This window comes from Salvelinus alpinus, chromosome 16 (assembly GCF_045679555.1).
Source record: "Salvelinus alpinus chromosome 16, SLU_Salpinus.1, whole genome shotgun sequence".
Classification (NCBI taxonomy): domain Eukaryota; kingdom Metazoa; phylum Chordata; class Actinopteri; order Salmoniformes; family Salmonidae; genus Salvelinus; species Salvelinus alpinus.
This window is the reverse complement of record NC_092101.1, coordinates 30,343,400-30,366,865: the sequence shown is the minus strand read 5'-3', so window position 1 is coordinate 30,366,865 and position 23,466 is coordinate 30,343,400. Positions and strand designations below refer to the sequence as shown.

The 23,466-nt window shown below is 44.1% G+C and overlaps 1 protein-coding gene across 2 annotated transcripts in view; it reads left to right on the top strand.

The window, feature by feature from the left end:
• Positions 1–23,466, top strand: part of LOC139541341 (carboxyl-terminal PDZ ligand of neuronal nitric oxide synthase protein-like) — a 196,608-nt gene that overhangs the window by 147,722 nt on the left and 25,420 nt on the right. For both annotated transcript variants that reach the window (XM_071345899.1, XM_071345898.1), the window contains exon 8: positions 12,648–12,809. In XM_071345899.1, coding sequence (XP_071202000.1) covers positions 12,648–12,809 — 162 coding nt within the window. The remainder of the gene's footprint in view (positions 1–12,647; positions 12,810–23,466) is intronic.

Sequence of the window (23,466 nt, the reverse complement as noted above, 5' to 3'; positions counted from 1 at the left end):
GCTGCAGCTGTACATAGTCCATCTGTAAACTACCCACCCAATTTACCTACCTCACCCCCCATACTGCTTTTATTTATTTACTTTTCTGCTCTTTTGCACACCAGTATCTCTTCTTGCACATGATCATCTGATGATTTATCACTCCAGTGTTAATCTGCTAAATTGTAATTATTCGATTTATTGCCTACCTCATGCCTTTTGCACACATTGTATATAGATTCTCTTTTTTTTCTACCATGTTATTGACTTGTTTATTGTTTACTCCATGTGTAACTCTGTGTTGTCTGTTCACACTGCTATGCTTTATCTTGGCCAGGTCGCAGTTGTAAATGAGAACTTGTTCTCAACTAGCCTACCTGGTTAAATAAAGGTGAAATAAAAAATAAAAAATAAATAAAAAGGCTGCAGGGACAGACGGATTACCTGGACGTGTACTCCGAGCATGCGCTGACCAACTGGCAAGTGTCTTCACCGACATTTTCAACCTGTCCCTGACTGAGTATGTAATACTAACATGTTTCAAGCAGACCACCATAGTCCCTGTGCCCAAAAACACTAAGGTAATCTGCCTAAATGACTACCAACCCCTAGCACTCACGTCTGTAGCCATGAAGTGCTTTGAAAGGCTGGTCGTGGCTCACACCAACACCAATATCCCAGAAACCTTAGACCCACTCCAAATTGCATTCCACCCCAACAGATCCACAGATGACGCAATCTCAATCGCACTCCACACTGCCCTTTCCCACCTGGACAAAATGAACACCTATGTGAGCATGCTATTCATTGACTACAGCTCAGCATTCAACACCATAGTGCCCTCAAAGATCATCACTAAGCTAAGGACCCAGGGACTAAACGCCTCCCTCTGCAACTGGATCCGGGCTTCCCCCAGGTGGTAAGGTTAGGTAACAACACAACCACCACGCTGGTCCTCAACACGGTGGCCCCTCAGGTGTGCGTGCTCAGTCCTCTCCTGTACTCCCTGTTCACTCATGACTGTATGGCCAGGCACGACTCCAACAACATCATCAAGTTTGCCGATGACACAACAGTGGTAGGCCTGATCACCAACAATGATGAGACGTGTGGTGCCAGGACAACAACCTATCCCGCAACATGATCAAGACAAAGGAGATGATTGTGGACTACAAGAAAAGGAGGACCGAGCACGCCCCCATTCTCATCGATGGGGCTGTAGTGGAGCAGGTTGAGAGTGTCAAGTTCCTTGGTGTCCACATCACCAACAAACTATCATGGTCCAAACACACTAAGACAGTCGTGAAGAGGGCACGACAAAGCCTATTTCCACTCAGGAGACTGAAAAGATTTGACATGGGTCCTCAGATCCTCAAAAGGTTCTACAGCTGCACCATCGAGAGCATCCTGACTGGTTGCATCACTTCCTGGTATGGCAACTTCTCAGCCTCTGACCGCAAGGCACTACAGAGGGTAGTGAGTATGGCCCAGTACATCACCGGGGCCAAGCTTCCTGCCATCCAGGACCTCTATACCAGGCGGTGTCAGAGGAAGGCCCTAAAAAACTCCAGCCACTCATGGACTGTTCTCTCTGCTACCGCACGGCAAGCGGTACCGGAGCACCAAGTCTAGGCCCAAGAGGCTTCTTAACAGCATCTACCCCCAAGCCATAAGACTTCTGAACAGCTAATCAAAGGGATACCCAGACCCCTCTTTTACACTGCTGCTACTCTCTGTTTATTATCTATGCATAGTCACTTTAACTCTACCTACATGTACATATCACCTCAATTACCTCTACTAACCGGTGCCCCTGGACATTGACTCTGTACCGGTACCCCCTGTATATAGCCTCCCTATTGTTATTTTTATCATGACACAAGGCGAGACCCAGATGCAGACACAGGAGGCAGATTGTTGGAGTCTTACAATATTAACTAATCCAATAGGATAAGGCAAGAGAATGGTCGTGGACAGGCAAAAGAGTCAAAACCAGTTCAGAGTCCAAAAGGTACCGAAGGGCAGGCAGAATCAAGGTCAGGGCTGGCAGGATGATCAGACAGGCGGGAAAGTAGTCCAGAGTTAGGCAGGGGTCAGAACCGGGAGGACTATAAAATGAGAATAGAAAAGGAGTACGGGAAAAACACGCTGGTTGACTTGACTAAACATACAAGACGAACTGGCACAGAGAGACAGGAAACGCAGGGATAAATAAGCGACACCTGGAGGGGGTGGAGACAATCACAGGAACAGGTGAAACAGATTAGAGCATGACAATTTTACTGCTGCTGTTTAATTATTTGTTACTTTTATTTTAAATGTTTTATTTATCACTTTTTTTCTTAACTTCTTAAACCATTGTTGGTTAACTTCTCTGGGATATGTGGGACGGTAGCGTCCCACTTGGCCAAAAGCCAGAAAAAATGTAGCGCGCCAAATTCAAATATATTACTATAAAAATCAATCTTTCATGAAATCACACATGAAAGACACCAAATTAAAGCTACACATGTTGTGAATCCAGCCAACATGTCTGATTTCAAAAAGGATTTACGGCGAAAGCACACCAAACGATTATGTTAGCTCAGTACATAGCCACAGAAAAACACAGCCATTTTCCCAGCAAAAGATAATAGTCACAAAAAGCAGAAATAGAGATAAAATTTATCACTAACCTTTGATGATCTTCATCAGATGACACTCATAGGACATCATGTTACACAATCCTTTTTGTTTTGTTCGATAATGTGCATATTTATATCCACAAATCTCGGTTTACATTGGCGCCATGTTCAGAAATGCCTCCAAAATATCCGGAGAAATTGCAGAGAGCCACGTCAAATAACAGAAATACTCATCATAAACTTTGATGAAAGATACATGTTTTACATATAATTAAAGATACACTTGTTCTTAATGCAACCGCTGTGTCAGATTTCAAAAAAACTTTACGGAAAAAGCACACCATGCAATAATCTGAGAAGGCGCTCAAACATAACAACATTTCTCCGCCATGTTGGAGTCAACAGAAATACGAAATTACATCATAAATATTCCCTTACCTTTGATCATCTTCATCAGAATGCACTCCCAGGAATCCTAGTTCCACAATAAATTGTTGTTTTGTTCGATAATGTCCATTACTTATGTCTAAGTAGCTACTTTTGCTAGCATGTTTAGTGCACATGTCCAAACGCTCGCGCAAATGCAGGCGAACTCAGACGAAAACTTAAAAAAGTTATATAACAGGTCGAATAAACTGGTCAAACTAAGTAGAGAATCAATCTTCAGGATGTTGTTATCATAAATATCCAATAACGTTCCAACCGGAGCATTCCTTCATGTCTGTAGAAGTTATGGAACGCAAGGCGATATCATGAGGAAAGCGTGTGACCAGGAACTGGCATTCTGCCAGACCAATGACTGAAACACCTCCCATCCGGCCCCACATCACACTAGAGGCTTCATTCCACGTTCTACAGACTGTTGACATCTAGTGGAAGGCGTAGGAAGTGCAAACAGATCCATATCTTACAGGGAATTGAATCGGCGATGAGTTGAACATTGACCAGTCTCAGAATTCTCACTTCCTGTTTGGATTTTTTCTCAGGTTTTTGCCTGCCATATGAGTTCTGTTATACTCACAGACATCATTCAAACAGTTTTAGAAAGTTCAGAGTGTTTTATATCCAATAGTAATACTAATATGCATATATTAGCATCTGGGACAGAGTAGGAGGCAGTTCACTATGGGCACGCAATTCATCCAAAAGTGAAAATGCTGCCCCCTATCATAAAGAAGTTAAGGGCTTGTAAGTAATCATTTCACTGTATTTGGCGCATGTGACAAATACGATTTGATTTGAGTTTGATGAGCAAAAAAAACTATTAAATCAATTTTAGAATAAGGCTGTAGCGGAACAAAATGTGGAAAAAGTCAAGGGGTCTGAATACTTTCCAAATGCACCGTAAAATGTACTTTTAATCCGTCTGCCTGCATATTTCAAGACATGGCATATGAGGGTGCAGAGAGATACCCAATGGGTTGGATGATACTTTTCTCATCAATCATCTTGAGAAAAGGTATACTTCAAAACTGGAAATAAACCAATCAACACAATGGAAAGGTCAAATGCTTTATTATCTAAATGTTGAATGTGCGTGGGTGACGGAGAGAAACAAAATGGTCCAGTTTGAGACCTATTGGACTCAGTTTTGTTGGGTTGTTTAGATTATACTACTGTTGTCCCTGAACTCTGTTCTGCTTTGCTCTGCTGTGATCTGGATGTGAATTATAGAACAAACAGCTTCGAGGCGTGCAGTCTGTTTCTACTCGACTCTTATCCTCCCCTCTCCTGTTTGGATGCCTGCAGGTGTGTTTGAAAGCAAAAGTGTGTTTTAATAGCGCGTACTGCTTACACTGCCCAACAGATGGCCTCGGAAACTATTTACAGCAGGAGATTGGGATGCTACTGCTTGCTGTCTCTCTCTCTTTTTCTCTCTCTCTCTCTCTCTCTCTCTCTCTCTCTCTCTCTCTCTCTGTCACTCTCTAACATTCTCTCTCTCTCGCTCTCTAACATTCTCTCTCTCTCTCTCTCTCTCTCTCTCTCTTTCTCTCTCTCTCCCTCTCTCACTTTCTCACTTTCTCACTCTCTCACTCTCTAACATGCTCTCTCAAATCAAGGGGCTTTATTGGCATGGGAAACATATGTTAACATTACCAAAGCAAGTGAAGTCTCTCACTCACTCTCTCTCTCTCTGTTTCGCTCTCTCTCTTCGCTGTATCAGTAAATAATTCAAAGTGCCAACTTTCCAAAGACTATTATTGTTTTCACCTCATGACTGAAGAATCAGGAAGATGGGGTGTTAAGTGTTCAGTGGTGTGTGTATGTGTGAATAAATGATGACAGTGTGTTTTTCACCAGTGTCTAACCTGAACAACTTCAGAACAACAACCACTTAGCCTGATATCCATTAACTACCCAAACACAACACTGAAACATTAACGGTATACATGTATCAATAGTTTAAATGTGCTGCTAACTGCTAAATTGCTGTTTTAGCCTCCCCTCTCCAACGAGTTGGCATTTGCCAAACCATGTCATAGACCGTCATAGAAATCATCTGTCATGAATAATGTCTTCACTGATTGGATCAGCTCTTCACTGACAAACTCTCTCTCCCCATGCTGCGCCGCATAGATTTACTATAGTAACACTAGAGTCATTCAGTCTGCTCATTTAAACACTGTCCTTGGAGGCTCACTGTATCAGCTACCGTATATAAACATGGCCACAGGCACAGACAGTTCTGAGGGAAGGGACCTCTTAGCATTAAGATTAAGAATACTCCTCTGCTGCACGCACGTGCACACACACACCTCTCCCCTTCCTCCATTACCCCAGGTCTAGAGGCATTGACCTGGCTGTGCTTAGTCGTACTGAGCAGGCCATTAATATCAGTCATCAATAGTAATGTCACAGACACAGATAGACACAGTGCTTAATTTATGAGGACAGAATACAGATAAAAACCTGTATATCACACCACTGTAAATGCTGGGTTTTTCTCCCTCAACCGTTTCAAGAGTGTATCAAGAATGGTCCATCACCCAAATGACATCCAGCCATTTTGACACAACTGTGGGAAGCATTGAAGTCAACATGGGCCAGCATCCCTGTGGAATGCTTTCGATACCTTATGGAGTCCATGCCCTGACAAATTGAGGCTGTTCTGATGGCAAAAGAGGGGTGCAACTCAATATTAGGAAGGTGTTACCCGCTACTCTCTCCTCTTCCATCCTATCATCTCTTCCCTCTGCTCAAACCTTCTCCAACCTATCTCCTGATTCTGCCTCCTCAACCCTCCTCTCCTCCCTTTCTGCATCCTTTGACTCTCTATGTCCCCTATCCTCCAGGCCGGCTCGGTCCTCCCCTCCTGCTCCGTGGCTCGACGACTCATTGCGAGCTCACAGAACAGGGCTCCGGGCAGCCGAGCGGAAATGGAGGAAAACTCGCCTCCCTGCGGACCTGGCATCCTTTCACTCCCTCCTCTCTACATTCTCCTCTTCTGTCTCTGCTGCTAAAGCCAATTTCTACCACTCTAAATTCCAAGCATCTGCCTCTAACCCTAGGAAGCTCTTTGCCACCTTCTCCTCCCTCCTGAATCCTCCTCCCCCTCCTCCCCCCTCCTCCCTCTCTGCTGATGACTTCGTCAACCATTTTGAAAAGAAGGTCGACGACATCCGATCCTCGTTTGCTAAGTCAAACGACACCGCTGGTTCTGCTCACACTGCCCTACCCTGTGCTTTGACCTCTTTCTCCCCTCTCTCTCCAGATGAAATCTCGCGTCTTGTGACGGCCGGCCGCCCAACAACCTGCCCGCTTGACCCTATCCCCTCCTCTCTTCTCCAGACCATTTCCGGAGACCTTCTCCCTTACCTCACCTCGCTCATCAACTCATCCTTGACCGCTGGCTACGTCCCTTCCGTCTTCAAGAGAGCGAGAGTTGCACCCCTTCTGAAAAAACCTACACTCGATCCCTCCGATGTCAACAACTACAGACCAGTATCCCTTCTTTCTTTTCTCTCCAAAACTCTTGAACGTGCCGTCCTTGGCCAGCTCTCCTGCTATCTCTCTCAGAATGACCTTCTTGATCCAAATCAGTCAGGTTTCAAGACTAGTCATTCAACTGAGACTGCTCTTCTCTGTGTCACGGAGGCGCTCCGCACTGCTAAAGCTAACTCTCTCTCCTCTGCTCTCATCCTTCTAGACCTATCGGCTGCCTTTGATACTGTGAACCATCAGATCCTCCTCTCCACCCTCTCCGAGCTGGGCATCTCCGGCGCGGCCCACGCTTGGATTGCGTCCTACCTGACAGGTCGCTCCTACCAGGTGGCGTGGCGAGAATCTGTCTCCGCACCACGTGCTCTCACCACTGGTGTCCCCCAGGGCTCTGTTCTAGGCCCTCTCCTATTCTCGCTATACACCAAGTCACTTGGCTCTGTCATATCCTCACATGGTCTCTCCTATCATTGCTATGCAGACGACACACAATTAATCTTCTCCTTTCCCCCCTCTGATAACCAGGTGGTGAATCGCATCTCTGCATGTCTGGCAGACATATCAGTGTGGATGACGGATCACCACCTCAAGCTGAACCTCGGCAAGACGGAGCTGCTCTTCCTCCCGGGGAAGGACTGCCCGTTCCATGATCTCGCCATCACCGTTGACAACTCCATTGTGTCCTCCTCCCAGAGTGCTAAGAACCTTGGCGTGATCCTGGACAACACCCTGTCGTTCTCAACTAACATCAAGGCGGTGACCCGTTCCTGTAAGTTCATGCTCTACAACATTCGCAGAGTACGACCCTGCCTCACGCAGGAAGCGGCGCAGGTCCTAATCCAGGCACTTGTCATCTCCCGTCTGGATTACTGCAACTCGCTGTTGGCTGGGCTCCCTGCCTGTGCCATTAAACCCCTACAACTCATCCAGAACGCCGCAGCCCGTCTGGTGTTCAACTTTCCCAAGTTCTCTCACGTCACCCCGCTCCTCCGCTCTCTCCACTGGCTTCCAGTTGAAGCTCGCATCCGCTACAAGACCATGGTGCTTGCCTACGGAGCTGTGAGGGGAACGGCACCTCCGTACCTTCAGGCTCTGATCAGGCCCTACACCCAAACAAGGGCACTGCGTTCATCCACCTCTGGCCTGCTCGCCTCCCTACCTCTGAGGAAGTACAGTTCCCGCTCAGCCCACTCAAAACTGTTCGCTGCTCTGGCACCCCAATGGTGGAACAAACTCCCTCACGACGCCAGGTCAGCGGAGTCAATCACCACCTTCCGGAGACACCTGAAACCCCACCTCTTTAAGGAATACCTAGGATAGGATAAAGTAATCCTTCTAACCCCCCCCCCCTTAAAAGAGTTAGATGCACTATTGTAAAGTGGTTGTTCCACTGGATATCATAAGGTGAATGCACCAATTTGTAAGTCGCTCTGGATAAGAGCGTCTGCTAAATGACTTAAATGTAAATGTAAATGTAATGTGTTCTTAATGTTTGGTACACTCAGACGAAATGATTAAAGATACTGCAGTAATTCTATATTAAGATGCACTTAGGGTAGTCCTATTATGGCAGTGACTGTTTAAGTTTCATTGTGTGTGTTTTGTTGAACTATCCTTGTGGGTACCAGAAGTCCTCACAACGATAGTAAAACAAGGACAATTGGAACAAGTGGGGGAATTTCGCCAGTCCCCACAAGGAAAAAGGCTATTTCCGGCTTAAGGGTTAGGTTTAGGGTTAGAATTAGGGGTTAGTGTTAGATTTTGAATGGCAATACATTTTTCTGTCCCCACAAGGATAGTGATGCTAATGTGTGTGTGTGGGGGGGGCTGCTCTCCTTGTCATCTCAGTTGTATTACATAATCTGTATTTCTGCCTTCTCAATCCACATGCAGGGCTCTCAGCTTGGTGCTCTCCATCACAACAACCCTACACGCGCGCGCGAACGCGCACACACACAGATATTTCCAATCCTGTCTAGATTGTGCCTCCAGAGAGCAACTGTAGTTAGTTGGCAACAGTGCTGATGGTTCGTGTTTCCCTAGTCTTTAGTTCGGCAGGCACATTCAGGCGACCAGGTTTAAAACTAGTCGGTCACAAACTTGTTGGGAGAGAGATATATGGCTGGAACTGAGTGTGCCTAAACTGGTACAAGGCATGGTTATTTTGCATGTTGGAAAATACTTCCTGTATCAAGAGGTTTCTTCCTGTCCTGGATGGTTGCCAGGATACAGGAGGGAGTGACACTTCAGAGGTCCTTTGTTGTTAACTTCCTCCCCCGTTCCTCCCTGTTCCAAAATAGCCTGTAGCTCCTAGAGCTCTGTGTGGATGAGCTTCTCTTATCCCCTATCACACACACACACACACACACACACACACACACACACACACACACACACACACACACACACCACTGGCATCCCTCACCCAACCCCTTATCCAATCCTACCTAGCCCCACTCCATTACCCCCTAGCCCCTGCTACTCTGCCCTCTGCATTCCCCCCCCCCCCCCACACAATCTGTCTCTCTCTCTCTCTCTCTCTCTCTCTCTCTCTCTCTCTCTCTCTCTCTCTCTCTCTCTCTCTCTCTCTCTCTCTCACACAGCTCTGTGGGTGGATCCAGGTTGTCAGAAGGACAGGGTAGATAGCAGAGAGCAGCTAGTGTAATCACTGCTAAGGGACGAGAGAGCCAGTCTTCCTTCTCTGTCTCAGGGGTCCATTGCTTCATCTCTCGTTCTTCTCCTCCCTCCCTTCGTTGGGCTGTGTTGCTGAGTGGATGGGGTGGCAGAGAGATGGATGGGCAGATTACTGCGGCTACAAAGGACATCTGAGGGGACTGGGTGGAGTAAACACACACACACACTGCCTTATTCACAGCTGCTGTTACAACACTAGCCCCAGACCCCTGACGTGTGTGTGTGTGTGTGTGTGTGTGTGTGTGTGTGTGTGTGTGTGTGTGTGTGTGTGTGTGTGTGTGTGTGTGTGTGTGTGTGTGTGTGTGTGTGTGTGTGTGTGTGTGTGTGTGTGTGTGTGTGTGTGTGTGAGGGATCTCAGGACATCCATAGTCAGGGAGGGAGACTTGGAATGGAACATTTACATTTTTATTTAACCTTTTTTTAACTAGGCAAGTCAGTTATGAACAAATTCTTATTTACAGTGACGGCCTACCCTGGCCAAACCGTCACGACGTTGGGCCAGTTGTGCGCCGCCCTATGGGACTCCCGATCACGACCGGTTGTGATATAGCCCGGGATCGAATCAGGGTCTGTAGTGACACCTCTAGCACTGAGATGCAGTGTCTTAGACTGCTGTACCACTCGGGAGCAATGGAACATGCAGTTCGACCTCTGAAGGGAAGGAGATGAGTGCACTTCAGTGTTCTCTGAAAGGAGGGAGTGGTGACTTGGAAGGGAACATGTAGTTTGCTTCAATGTGTACTGTGAAGGGCATGACTGTCTCGTATCAGGACATCTGATCTCCCCTTTGATGGGGCAGAAGTGCCCTACATGTGCTGCAGAGAGGGTGGAAGGGAGCAGGGAAAGAGTGGGTAGCATCTACAGCATGTTGAATTCTGGTCATGTCAAAAAATATTTGGGAAGTGTTTTGTAGTTGTAATTCTGCTCAGAACACGAACTTCAGACCCCATTTTCTTCTCCTCGTTTGTTTACTTGTCTGAATAAAAAATGCAAATGCTGTTTCCATCCAAATTGGGACCAGATTGCTGTAAACACATTTGGCATTCACTGCATACGGATTGTTGTTTTCGCTGTCTGTTGAGTTAAACACACTTGGAAGGCTGTGGATCAGACACTGTTTGGGAATCTAATCTTTATTCAGTATGCCTGTTAGTGTGTTGTCGTTATCTTGTTAGAACTGCTTGGTATATGTGTCTGTACGTGCGTGTCTGTCTGTCTCTTGGTGCCTGCGGGGCATAGTACAGCCTCAGGCAAAATGATGCTGGGTTTTATTCAACACATTGGTCTCTCTGCTGCTCTCAGTGTGTGTGGTCCAGAGTGCTTTGACTGAATGTGTTGGTATTTCACTATTAACCAACAGAGGCCAGGGGGCCATTGTTCAAAAACCACAGGTTTAATGTATTTCTCCCCAAGGCGTAGACCAAGTCAAAACACCCTGAAATCACCAGGAATAACAACAATTCACTCGCTACCCATCTGCTTTCTTCAAATATACAGTACAAATCTACTGACTGTTTCTTCATAGGAAGGAGTAAAGGCGCTATATCTGACAACAAGGGTCTTGAATAACCTCTGCTGTGTCTTTGTTCGTGTAGCTTTTCAACTACTCATCGTACTATATGTGTACAGAAGACTCAGTGGAGCATGACTCGTCACAAAGCTCTGCTTGACTGAGAGGGATGGATGGACACCTTTATGGAAACTGACAGAAAGTGTCTCTCTGTCTCTCTACCATTCTCTCTATGTCTCTCTCCTTACCATTCTCCCTCTTTCTCTCTCTTCTGTCTCTCCGTACCACTCTCTCTTTCAATCTCTCTCTCTTTCCCTATCACTTTCTCTCTCTTTCTCCCTCTCTCCATCTCCCCTTCATATTCCCAACCAACGTAATGTCTCAGTGTAGTTCTTCCGACCAATACAGACAGCCTTTCTCTCTCTCTCTACTTCCCAGCGCCCCTAACCATTACACATGTGTTATATTAACCTCTTAACTTTCCTCTTTACTCCTACTCCCATTATACCACTGACAGTTCTCTATGCAAAGGTACTTAGCAGATAAAATACATAAAACAGTCTGCCTTGGAGCTGACAGCCAATGTATTCTTTTCCTCTTCAAACTACTGCAATTATTCTGATGAGATGGCAGGATGAGATGGCATGGTTACAGATATGGGAGACCTGGTCTCTTTAAAGGAGATATTTTCCACCAAACTGTATTGTGATTCAGTGTGATTCAGTGTTGTAGTGTCGCTTTGACAATGTCTGTCTGAAAGAAACCCTAATTTTTTATTATTATAAACAGTGCAAAGATGTGTACTGCACTTGATGAAATCACTACACGCACGCACATACACACACACAAACAGACATACACATGCATCTACACACACACATACACATACATCCATACACACACACACATACACACACACACATACACACACACACACAGCGGCCTAGTTCCACTGTTCATCATTAAGTCGTGAGAGTAAACAGCCTGTCTGGTAATGTCCCCATTAACCTGTAGATCAGACAGCGACACACCATCACTCATCCACTGGCCCAGTGGGGGTACAAACCTTGAGTTGTCTTTCTTTATTTCCCACACTAATCAATCTCAATCAATCAATCTCTCTCTGAACCCCAGCGAATCCCCGTGCTGGCGGGGAGTGAGCTGGCAACCGGAGGGTTGCTGGCATCAATATCTCAGTTGCAACCAACCGCTGATGTTCGCTTGAGCAAGTAGCTTAACACCCTAAAAAAATTGCTCATTGGGCGCTGCTCTGTGGCTGGCCTGTGCTCCAACCTAATGTGTGTGTGTGTATCAGTGGGGGTTGGATAAAAGCAGAAGACACATTTCTATCTTGCGTCTATCTATACTAATAAAGTATATCTTATGAATTCTTCTCAGTAAATGCATCTTCTCAGTCTATGCAATTATCGTTGTCTGACACACACATACACAAATGCAACTATCTCTCTCTGACACACTGACAGATTGAATTTGCTCTTCAAGGAAAAACAATATAGTCATCCAGTCCTTTGACAGATACAAGCTGCTATTGTTCATCTTTTCAATTCATTATTGTGTGAATGCTATTCCAGTAGTGACATATTGGGTTGTCTGGGTGGATGCGTGAGTGAGCATGAGTTTTCCTTTTCTCTTAGGGCCTGTTCAGCCATGCCTCTGTTTTACCTCAAGCTCTGCTTATCACCGGGGGAAATATACACTCTCTCTGCCAAAGCACACATTCTGAATATGAACATCAATATGTCTCTTTCTTTGACTTTGTCTCTCTTTCTTTGTTTATCTTTCGCCATCTCCTCCTTACGTCTTCCATCCTCTCTCTCCTTGTATTGATGTCTCCCTCTCTCAATCTATCAATCCACCATTAACCCTCTCCTCCATGGCAGGTTCCAGAGGAGGCCTCTCTGCTGCTTGCGTCCCCCAGGATGCTGCTGCCGTCATCGGGTACTCTGCCTCCCACCACCCCCCTGTCAGTCCACCACCAGATCCAACTGCTACAGCAACAACTACAGCAACAACAGCAACAGACACATGTAGCCGTGGCACAGGTAGGACTGAGACACACGTTTGTGTATGTTAACAGATGGTGTTTGTAGTATTGTGGTAGGTCTTGTTGTTTGAACTACAGTGAGATGGTCATTACCATAACAAATGGTGTTTTAACCTTGCCCCGGTGTACTGTGTGTTTGTGTGTGGTTCCCTGCTAGCTACCATCTTGTTTGTCTGTGAGCGCTTGACTTTACTAATATTAACCTTCATGAATCATGTCAACCTTACCTTGTGTGACCTTAACACCAGCTCTCCTACACACATACACACACACACACACACACACACACACACACACTACACATATTACCAATTATTCACAGCAGAAAATAGGATTAGTGCATGTACTGTACATCAGTATTGACAAAACATGATTAATACAACATGCATGTTGAACTACTGTCACCTTTACAGTGTATCACTGTAGATACAGGAGAATAGAAAGGCTACAGTTGGGTTACTATTGTATAAAGTAAGAATTGTTTTCAGTGATCTAGTCAGGACGCTCATACACTCCCTCACACTCCATCTGTGTGGAATTAACACTCACTCTCACACACACACACACACACACACACACACACACACACACACACACAGGTTCACACTGTCAGCCAGTTGGCGAAGCTCTCCCTATTTTCCCTCTATTTACACGCAACTCCATGAACACACACACACATACACAACACAAAACCCACACACTGTCAGCGAGTTAGCAACAACCCTGGAGTCCAATGGCCGCAATTTCACAACTGAGCTCCCTTTATTTAACTCGAACTGCTTGAACACACACACACACACACACACACACACACACACACACACACACACACACACACACACACACACACACACACACACACACACACACACACACACACACACACACACACAAGACAATCATTTATTAATTTGACAAAAATCTGAAATCACACTAGATGTATTAGACTTTAGAATTGCATTGGGGGATTACTTATTTTACTGTAAAGCCTTACCTATGGATTGTGGATCAATGACATGGGGTATCAGTCTACTCAGTGACACACAGAGAACATTAGCGTCATAGCTCTTATTGTGGGACTCTGAAACTTTGAATTGAGCCACATTTATTGTCAACCTATGTGTATTGAACACTATTCCAGAGGAAAAACAATACTGTGTGAATGTTTTGAACCCTGATAACGCTGAGGAGGACGTTGGGAAAAAAGCACTTGGGTATTGAGTAGACTGATACCACATTTCATTGATCCCCAATCCTTAGGTAAAGCTGTACAGTGCAATATGAACGCACAATAGGCTGACTGGGGAGGTGATTTCACACAGTCAAAGTCCCGCAATAAGATCTACAACACTGATATTTCCATAAACTCTTCGCAGTTGTGCTCTCTGTGTGTCACCGAGAACTGATACCCCATTTCATTGCTCCACATTCCAACACTCCAACCATGTTTAACATTATCAAGTCTAAATATGGCATGATTTCACCAATTGAAACCTTCTGCATCACTTTCAAAGAGGGACTTTTATTTTAAAGGTGAACCGCAAATTCCACTGTTGTGGCTAATCCTTATTGTGGCTAGCTTCACAACACATAACCCGATCCGGTTAAGCCATAGTAGGCAGATGAAGCTAGCTGGCTGCTTATAACGTCAGATTTGGGCAACCGGGTTAAGTAGGAGGCTAGCTAGTTATTTCAATAGGAGGACAACAACTGGCTACCAAGCTAATACTTACTCACATGTGTTAGGTTCTAATTCTCAGAGTAAAACACTCAACGGACATTATGAAAGCTTAACCAAGTTTATTCTGCCTAGAGGGTCAATACAGCTGCATTCAGACAAAAACATTTTCACACAAGCACTGATATTTAACCGTTCCTCATAGGTTGAGTCTCCTCCTACCCATCTGTACAAACATCGTTCTTTACTGCTAGGCAGGACACTAATCATACGGGCCATAAACGTATATTTCTCCCTTAAGGTGACCTGACCTGAACCGACCTCAACCCCCCTCATCACCAATCCATGGCTCACTCCCCTTATCAATGCCTGCCACATGTAATCGCTTCCCTACACTCAACACATTCCAAGCTTAGTTGCACCCACTATATACCTTCCTCCTATAACCATTAACTTCTGGTGTAGACCCTCTAAACCTTAGTACTCCATCAGTGACATGAATACGTATATTTCCTATTCTCAGAACCCAACACATGGATTCCTAAATCATTGCTAAGAATATTGAAAATGACTGCAGTTTCTACTGTTCATTGTTTTCAGGCTGGTTGCATTAGCGCTAGCTAGGTACCAACATCTGTATCAAAGATATTTGCAAACATTTTTGATCCTGCTCGTTTGATCCTGATCTAATTTCAAATGCTCACAGACGTTTTCACATTCGGTCGAACAAATAATGCCTTATTACCAACGTGGTAATGTCCAGCTTTGACAGTGATTGTAATGGTGGCGCTGGGCTTGTGCATGCAAATTCAGCACACACAACATTCTATAATGGAATTGTGTTATTTAACGTGTCAAATAGTGTTATTTGAGGTGTATGTTTTTTGACACGCAAAGACCCAAACGTCGTTCCATACATCTGAGGTTGTGATGTTAGTTTATTTATCTCTCCAGCAGCGTGTTTGGCCGTGGTTCCCTGAGGAAAGCCCTGCCTCGTCAGATCAAACCACAGACACAGTGTTTTTGGTGTTGAAAGAGAGAATTTTTCTTCTACAAGTACCAGACATGGACATGGGAATAACCCAAACACACACTTCACACAGCTTCAGCTCAACGCTAGATGGGGACAGGGGAATAACCAACCTCAATATTTACATTCTAACCTCCTCTTCCTCCCTCCATTCCTCTCCTCCCTTCCAGCCGATGTAGGCCTATTAAGTAAAGATTAGTCCGGCCTCCTCCTGTTGTTATTGGCTAATTGCTGTTTGTATTGTCTTGCTGTTAAAAGTGTAAGGCTTTACACTTGTGGGCCATCAGAACATTAGAGGCAGCCAATCCTGCTTATCTCTGTCCAAACCCCAGCTCACTGCACAGACATGGATAAACCCATCAGTTCTGCTGCCTGCCTTGCGGCATTAAGACTTTGCCCATAGCTAGTTTCAACTGGCCCTTGATGAGTAAGGAGAATTAAAAACCCACTCCGAGGTTAAAAAGAAGACAATAATAAGCTGATTATAAAACACAACATTTGGAAAATAAGTGAAGCAGAGGAAGACGTGACTGCCATGTGGAAGTCTAGTTCTTAAGGCCTGTGTGTGTGTGCGTGTGCGTGCGTGTATGTGCGTGTGCGTGGCTGTGTGTTTGTACTTTCTTGCGTGTGTGTGAGACCGGGTAGCTGGACCTGATTAAAAGCACCCCTCTAACCCCTTTCTGCCAGTCCAGTCAGTTGATCGCCCTGAGAGGGTGATGATGTCACGATTGACTTTGTGCAACAGACAGTAAAGAAGAAAATATAATAATTTATCTCCGCCAATCAGGTGTCAAGGTGGGTCAAGTATATCACTTCCATTTAGCCTCAGAGGGAGGGCCAGGAGTGCGGATAGCGATCGGCCCAGTTAGTTTGGGACAGTGCCAACTCTCTGAGACTGAAAGGACTTCTAACCAAAGTGCTGACAATAGCTGAGAAGTTAGAAGTTAGCTGCTCCATGAAAGCTCACACTTATCACAATCATTGAGAGTTGAAAAGAGAGAAAAAGAGGAAAGGATGAGAGAGGGATAGGATGAGAATCATTAACATAATCAGTCAAGTGTGAATACTTGTGTTTGATGAGACTCACACTACAGAGCAGAACCTTTTTAGTTTTGGTGGCTAATGAGATTTAATCTACACACTGAATGAAAATGTAAAGGCAAAATGTAAAGTGTTGGTCCCATATTTCATGAGAGGAAATAAAAGTACCCAGAAATGTTCCATATGCACAAAAAACGTATTTCTCGCAGATTTTGTTCACAAATTTGATTACATCCCTGTTAGTAAGCATTTCTCCTTTGCCTATATAATCCTTCCACGTGACAGGTGTGACCTATCAAGAAGCTGATTAACCATCATGATAATTACACAGGAGCACCTTGTGCTGGCAACAATAAATGGCCACTCTAAAATGTGCAGTTTTGTCACACAACAGGATGCCACAGATGTCTCAAGTTTTGAGGGAGCGTTCAAATGGTAGGCTGACTGCAGGAATGTCCACCAGAGCTGTTGCCAGAGCATACTGGATAAGTCGCTCTGGATAAGAGCGTCTGCTAAATGACTTAAATGTAAATGTAAATACTGTTAATTAATGCAGACCACGTGTATGGTGTCGTGTGGGTGAGCCATTTACTAATGTCAGCGTTGTGAGCAGAGTTCCCCATGGTGGCTGTGTGGTTAATGTATGGGCAGGCATAAACTACGGACAACGAACACAATTGCATGTTATCGATGGTAATTTGAATGCACAGAGATACCGTGACGAGATCCTGAGGCCCATTGTCGTGCCATTCATCCGCCACCATCACCTCATGTTTCAGTATGATAATGCACGGCCCTACTTTTTTTTTAAGGTATCTGTGACCAACAGATGCATATCTGTATTCCCAGTCGTGTAATCCATAGATTAGGGCCTAATGAATTTATTTCATTTGACTGATTTCCTTATATGAGCTGTAACTCAGTCAAGTTTACAAGCACTTAGGTTGGAGTCATTAAAACTAGTTTTTCAACCATTCCACAAATTTCTTGTTAACAAACTATAGTTTTGGCAAGTTGGTTAGGACATTACTTTGTGCATGACACAAGTCCAACAATTATTTACAAACAGATTATTTCACTTATAATTAATTCACTGTATCACAATTCCAGTGGGTCAGAAGTTTACATACACTAAATTGACTGTGCCTTTAAACAGCTTGGAAAATTCCAGAAAATTATGTAATGGCTTTAGAAGCTTCTGATAGGCTATTTGACATAATTTGAGTCAATTGGAGGTGTACCTGTGGATGTATTTCAATGCCTACCATCAAAATCAGTGCCTCTTTGCTTGACATCATGGGAAAATCTAAAGAAATCAGCCAAGACCTCAGATAAAGAATTGTAGACCTCCACAAGTCTGGTTCATCCTTGGGAGCAATTTCCAAACGCCTGAAGGTACAATGTTCTTCTGTACAAACAATAGTACCCAAGTATAAACACCATGGGACCACGCAGCCGTCATACCGCTCAGGAAGGAGACGCGTTCTGTCTCCTAGAGATGAATGTACTTTAGTGCGAAAAGTGCAAATCAATCCCAGAGCAACAGCAAAGGACCTTGTGAAGATGCTGGAAGAAACAGGGACAAAAGTATCTATATCCACAGTAAAACGAGTCCTATATCGACATAACCTGAAAGGCCGCTCAGCAAGGAAGAAGCCACTGCTCCAAAACCGTAAAAAAAAATAGCCAGATTGCAGTTTGCAACTGCACATGGGGACAAAGATCAGAGGACATTTCTCCAAAATGTACGGTCTGATGAAACAAAAATAGAACTGTTTTGCCATAATGACCATTGTTATGTTTGGAGGAAAAAGGGGGTTGGCTTGCAAGCCGAAGTACACCATCCCAACCGTGAAGATGGCAGCATCATGTTGTGGGGGTGCTTTGCTGCAGGAAGGACAGGTGCACTTCACAAAATAGATGGCATCATGAGGATGGAAAAATATGTGGATGTATTGAAGAAACATCTCAAGACATCAGTCAGGAAGTTAAAGCTTGGTCGCAAATGGGTCTTCCAAATGGACAATGACCCCAAGCATACTTCTAAAGTTGTGGCAAAATGGCTTAACCTTTCTAGGACACACGTTTCCGCTGAAAAGGCAGCGCGGGAAATTCAAAAATTGTTTAGAAATATGTAGCTTTCACACATTAACAAGTCCAATACAGCAAATGAAAGATAAACATCTTGTTAATCTACCCATCGTGTCCGATTTCAAAAAGGCTTTACAGCGAAAACACAACATATGATTATGTTAGATCACCACCAAGTTCAAAAAACACACAGCCATTTTCCCAGCCAAAGATAGGAGTTACAAAAACAGAAATAGAGATAACATTAATCACTAACCTTTGATGATCTTCGTCAGATGACACTCATAGGACATCATGTTACACAATACATGCATTTTTGTTCGATACTGTGCATATTTATATCCAAAAATCTTAGTTTACATTCGCGCCATGTTCAGAAATGCCTCCAAAATATCTGGAGAAATTGCAGAGAGCAACATATAATAACAGAAATACTCATCATACACTTTGATGAAAGATACATGTTTTACATATAATTAAAGATACACTTGTTCTTAATGCAACCGCTGTGTCAGATTTCAAAAAAACTTTACGGAAAAAGCACACCATGCAATAATCTGAGACGGCGCTCAGATAAAAACAAAATTTCTCCGCCATGTTGGAGTCAACAGAAATACGAAATTACATCATAAATATTCCCTTACCTTTGATCATCTTCATCAGAATGCACTCCCAGGAATCCTAGTTCGACAATAAATTGTTGTTTTGTTCGATAATGTCAATTATTTATGTCCAAGTAGCTACTTTTGCTAGCGCGATTATTACACATATCCAAACGCTCGTGCAAGTCACGCATAACGTCGGAAGAAAACTTAAAATAGTTATATCACAGGTCGAATAAACTTGTCAAACTAAGTAGAGAATCAATCTTCAGGATGTTGTTTTCATATACAGTGGGGAGAACAAGTATTTGATACACTGCCGATTTTGCAGGTTTTCCTACTTACAAAGCATGTAGAGGTCTGTAATTTTTATCATAGGTACACTTCAACTGTGAGAGACGGAATCTAAAACAAAAATCCTGAAAATCACATTGTATGATTTTTAAGTAATTAATTAGCATTTTATTGCATGACATAAGTATTTGATACATCAGAAAAGCAGAACTTAATATTTGGTACAGAATCCTTTGTTTGCAATTACAGAGATCATACGTTTCCTGTAGTTCTTGACCAGGTTTGCACACACTGCAGCAGGGATTTTGGCCCACTCCTCCATACAGACCTTCTCCAGATCCTTCAGGTTTCGGGGCTGTCGCTGGGCAATACGGACTTTCAGCTCCCTCCAAAGATTTTCTATTGGGTTCAGGTCTGGAGACTGGCTAGGCCACTCCAGGACCTTGAGATACTTCTTACGGAGCCACTCCTTAGTTGCCCTGGCTGTGTGTTTCGGGTCGTTGTCATGCTGGAAGACCCAGCCACGACCCATCATCAATGCTCTTACTGAGGGAAGAAGGTTGTTGGCTAAGATCTCGCAATACATGGCCCCATCCATCCTCCCCTCAATACGGTGCAGTCGTCCTGTCCCCTTTGCAGAAAAGCATCCCCAAAGAATGATGTTTCCACCTCCATGCTTCACGGTTGGGATGGTGTTCTTGGGGTTGTACTCATCCTTCTTCTTCCTCCAAACACGGCGAGTGGAGTTTAGACCAAAAAGCTTTATTTTTGAATCATCAGACCACATGACCTTCTCCCATTCCTCCTCTGGATCATCCAGATGGTCATTGGCAAACTTCAGACGGGCCTGGACATGCGCCTGCTTGAGCAGGGGGACCTTGTGTGCGCTGCAGGATTTTAATCCATGACGGCGTAGTGTGTTACTAATGGTTTTCTTTGAGACTGTGGTCCCAGCTCTCTTCAGGTCATTGACCAGGTCCTGCCGTGTAGTTCTGGGCTGATCCCTCACCTTCCTCATGATCATTGATGCCCCACGAGGTGAGATCTTGCATGGAGCCCCAGACCGAGGGTGATTGACCGTCATCTTGAACTTCTTCCATTTTCTAATAATTGCGCCAACAGTTGTTGCCTTCTCACCAAGCTGCTTGCCTATTGTCCTGTAGCACATCCCAGCCTTGTGCAGGTCTACAATTTTATTTCTGATGTCCTTACACAGCTCTCTGGTCTTGGCCATTGTGGAGAGGTTGGAGTCTGTTTGATTGAGTGTGTGGACAGGTGTCTTTTATACAGGTAACAAGTTCAAACAGGTGCAGTTAATACAGGTAATGAGTGGAGAACAGGAGGGCGTCTTAAAGAAAAACTAACAGGTCTGTGAGAGCCGGAATTCTTACTGGTTGGTAGGTGATCAAATACTTATGTCATGCAATAAAATGCTAATTAATTACTTAAAAATCATACAATGTGATAATCAGGATTTTTGTTTTAGATTCCGTCTCTCACAGTTTAAGTGTACCTATGATAAAAATTACAGACCTCTACATGCTTTGTAAGTAGGAAAACCTGCAAAATCGGCAGTGTATCAAATACTTGTTCTCCCCACTGTATATCCAATAACGTTCCAACCGGAGCATTCCTTCATGTCTGTATAAGTTATGGAACGCAAGGCGATATCATGAGGAATGCGCGTGACCAGGAAATGGCAATCTGCCAGACCACTGACTCATTCCCCTCTCATCCGGCCCACAACACAGTATAATCTTCATTCAACCATCTACCGACTGTTGACATCTAGTGGAAGGCGTAGGAAGTGCAAACAAATCCATATCTTCCTGGGATTTGAATAGGCGATGAGTTGAAAAACAACCAGCCTCAGAATTTCCACTTCCTGTTTGGAAGTTTGCCTGCCATATGAGTTCTGTTATACTCACAGACATAATTCAAACAGTTTTAGAAACTTCAGAGTGTTTTCTATCCAATAGTAATAATAATATGCATATATTAGCATCTGGGACAGAGTAGGAGGCAGTTCAATTTGGGCACGCTATTCATCCAAAGTGAAAATGCTGCCCCCTATCCCTAATTAAGGACAACAAAGTCAAGGTATTGGAGTGGCCATCACAAAGCCCTGACCTCAATCCCATAGAACTTTTGTTGGCAGAACTGAAAAAGCGTGTGCGAGCAAGGAGGCCTACAAACCTGACTCAGTTACACCAGCTCTGTCAGGAGGAATGGGCCAAAATTCACCCAACTTATTGTGGGAAGCTTGTGGAAGGTTACCCGAAACGTTTGACCCAAGTCAAACAATTTTAAAGGCAATGCTACCAAATACTAATTGAGTGTTTGTAAACTTCTGACCCACTGGGAATGTGATGAAATAAATAAAAGCTGAAATAAATCATTCTCTCTACTATTATTCTGACATTTCACATTCTTAAAATAAGGTGGTGATCCTAACTGACCTAAGACAGGGAATTTTTACTAGGATTAAATGTCAGGAATTGTGAAAAACTGAATTTAAATGTATTTGGCTAAAGTGTATGTGAACTTCCAACATCAACTGTATATATATATTTTGTTCAGTTTAATTCATACACTACTGGAAGCTATCTCTCTCACACACACACACACACACACACACACACACACACACACACACACACACACACACACACACACACACACTCTCTCTCTCTGTCTCTCTCTGCCTGGCTGCGTAAACTACATGAGGATAATCCTGAACTGGGTGGTAATAGAGTTGTACATCCTCTGGTTCTTGTAGGGACATCACCTCAACACTAAGTCGTTGATTGAGAAGGAACGTTTTATAGGGGAGGGACCCCCCTAAAACTACGTTTTAGCCTGTTACAGTTCATTAGAGACTGTCATTATTGAGCCATCTTTATTACTTTACTTTTTTTATTATTTTATATTTTTATTATTTAACCTTTATTTAACTAGGCAAGTTTTTCTTTCTTTCTCTCTCTCTGTCTCTCTCATACAGAGACACATTTAGTCTTTCTGTGCTCTGTGTTATTATTCAGGCTGCGTTCCCCATCACCACAGAGCAGTCACGTCTTGGACAAATGTGACACCTTCCTTCTCCAAGACCTGTCGGACTAAACTCAGTTTAGCTTTCACACTTTGATCAGTACAGCATGCCTTCTCCTCAGAGTCACGTACCTCAACCCCCATATCGCATGTTGTGTCCTGGCGGTGCTTGAGGTGTCGTACGGCGGTATATTACCCTGACCGCGTCGTTAGACTGTCTGGATTTACAGATGAACTCTGAGGGTGATGGCCTGCACTAATGTAGGCTAGATCACTGCCAATTTGTCGCTGTGGAGTGATGATGGAATCTGATCTGTCTTTTACCCTCTTTACCGTCCAGGGGTGGATGGGGGAAGAGGGGAGAGGATGAGAAGAGCTAGGGGGAGAGAGGAGAGTGAAGGGGCGAAGGGGAGAGAATAAGGGGTGTACAGTAAGTGGAAGAGGGGAGGTTGTGGGGTCGAAGAGTGGCTCCATCTTGTGTCTGTACGGTTTAGAGGCTTCTTATTAGACACAAAGTCCTTCAGCTGTTTTTCCCCTTTCATCACCATCAACTGTTTGTCTTTACAGTTGTTACATCACCAATGATGACAGACAGCTATACATCCGCGTTCAAATCAAATCAACGTTTATTGGTCGCGTACACAGATGTTTTGCAGGTGTTGTGGCAGTGAAATGATTATGTTTCCAATAGTGCAGCAATATCTAGCAATACAATAACAATATACACATAATCCTAAACTAAAAAAAGAATGAGCGATATCAGAACGATCATGTCAGAGTCCAGACAATAAATACTGTATATGAACAGAAAAGGTGTGTACAGAAGAAGTAGTTATCTAGGATGAGCCATGAATAGAATACAGTATATACA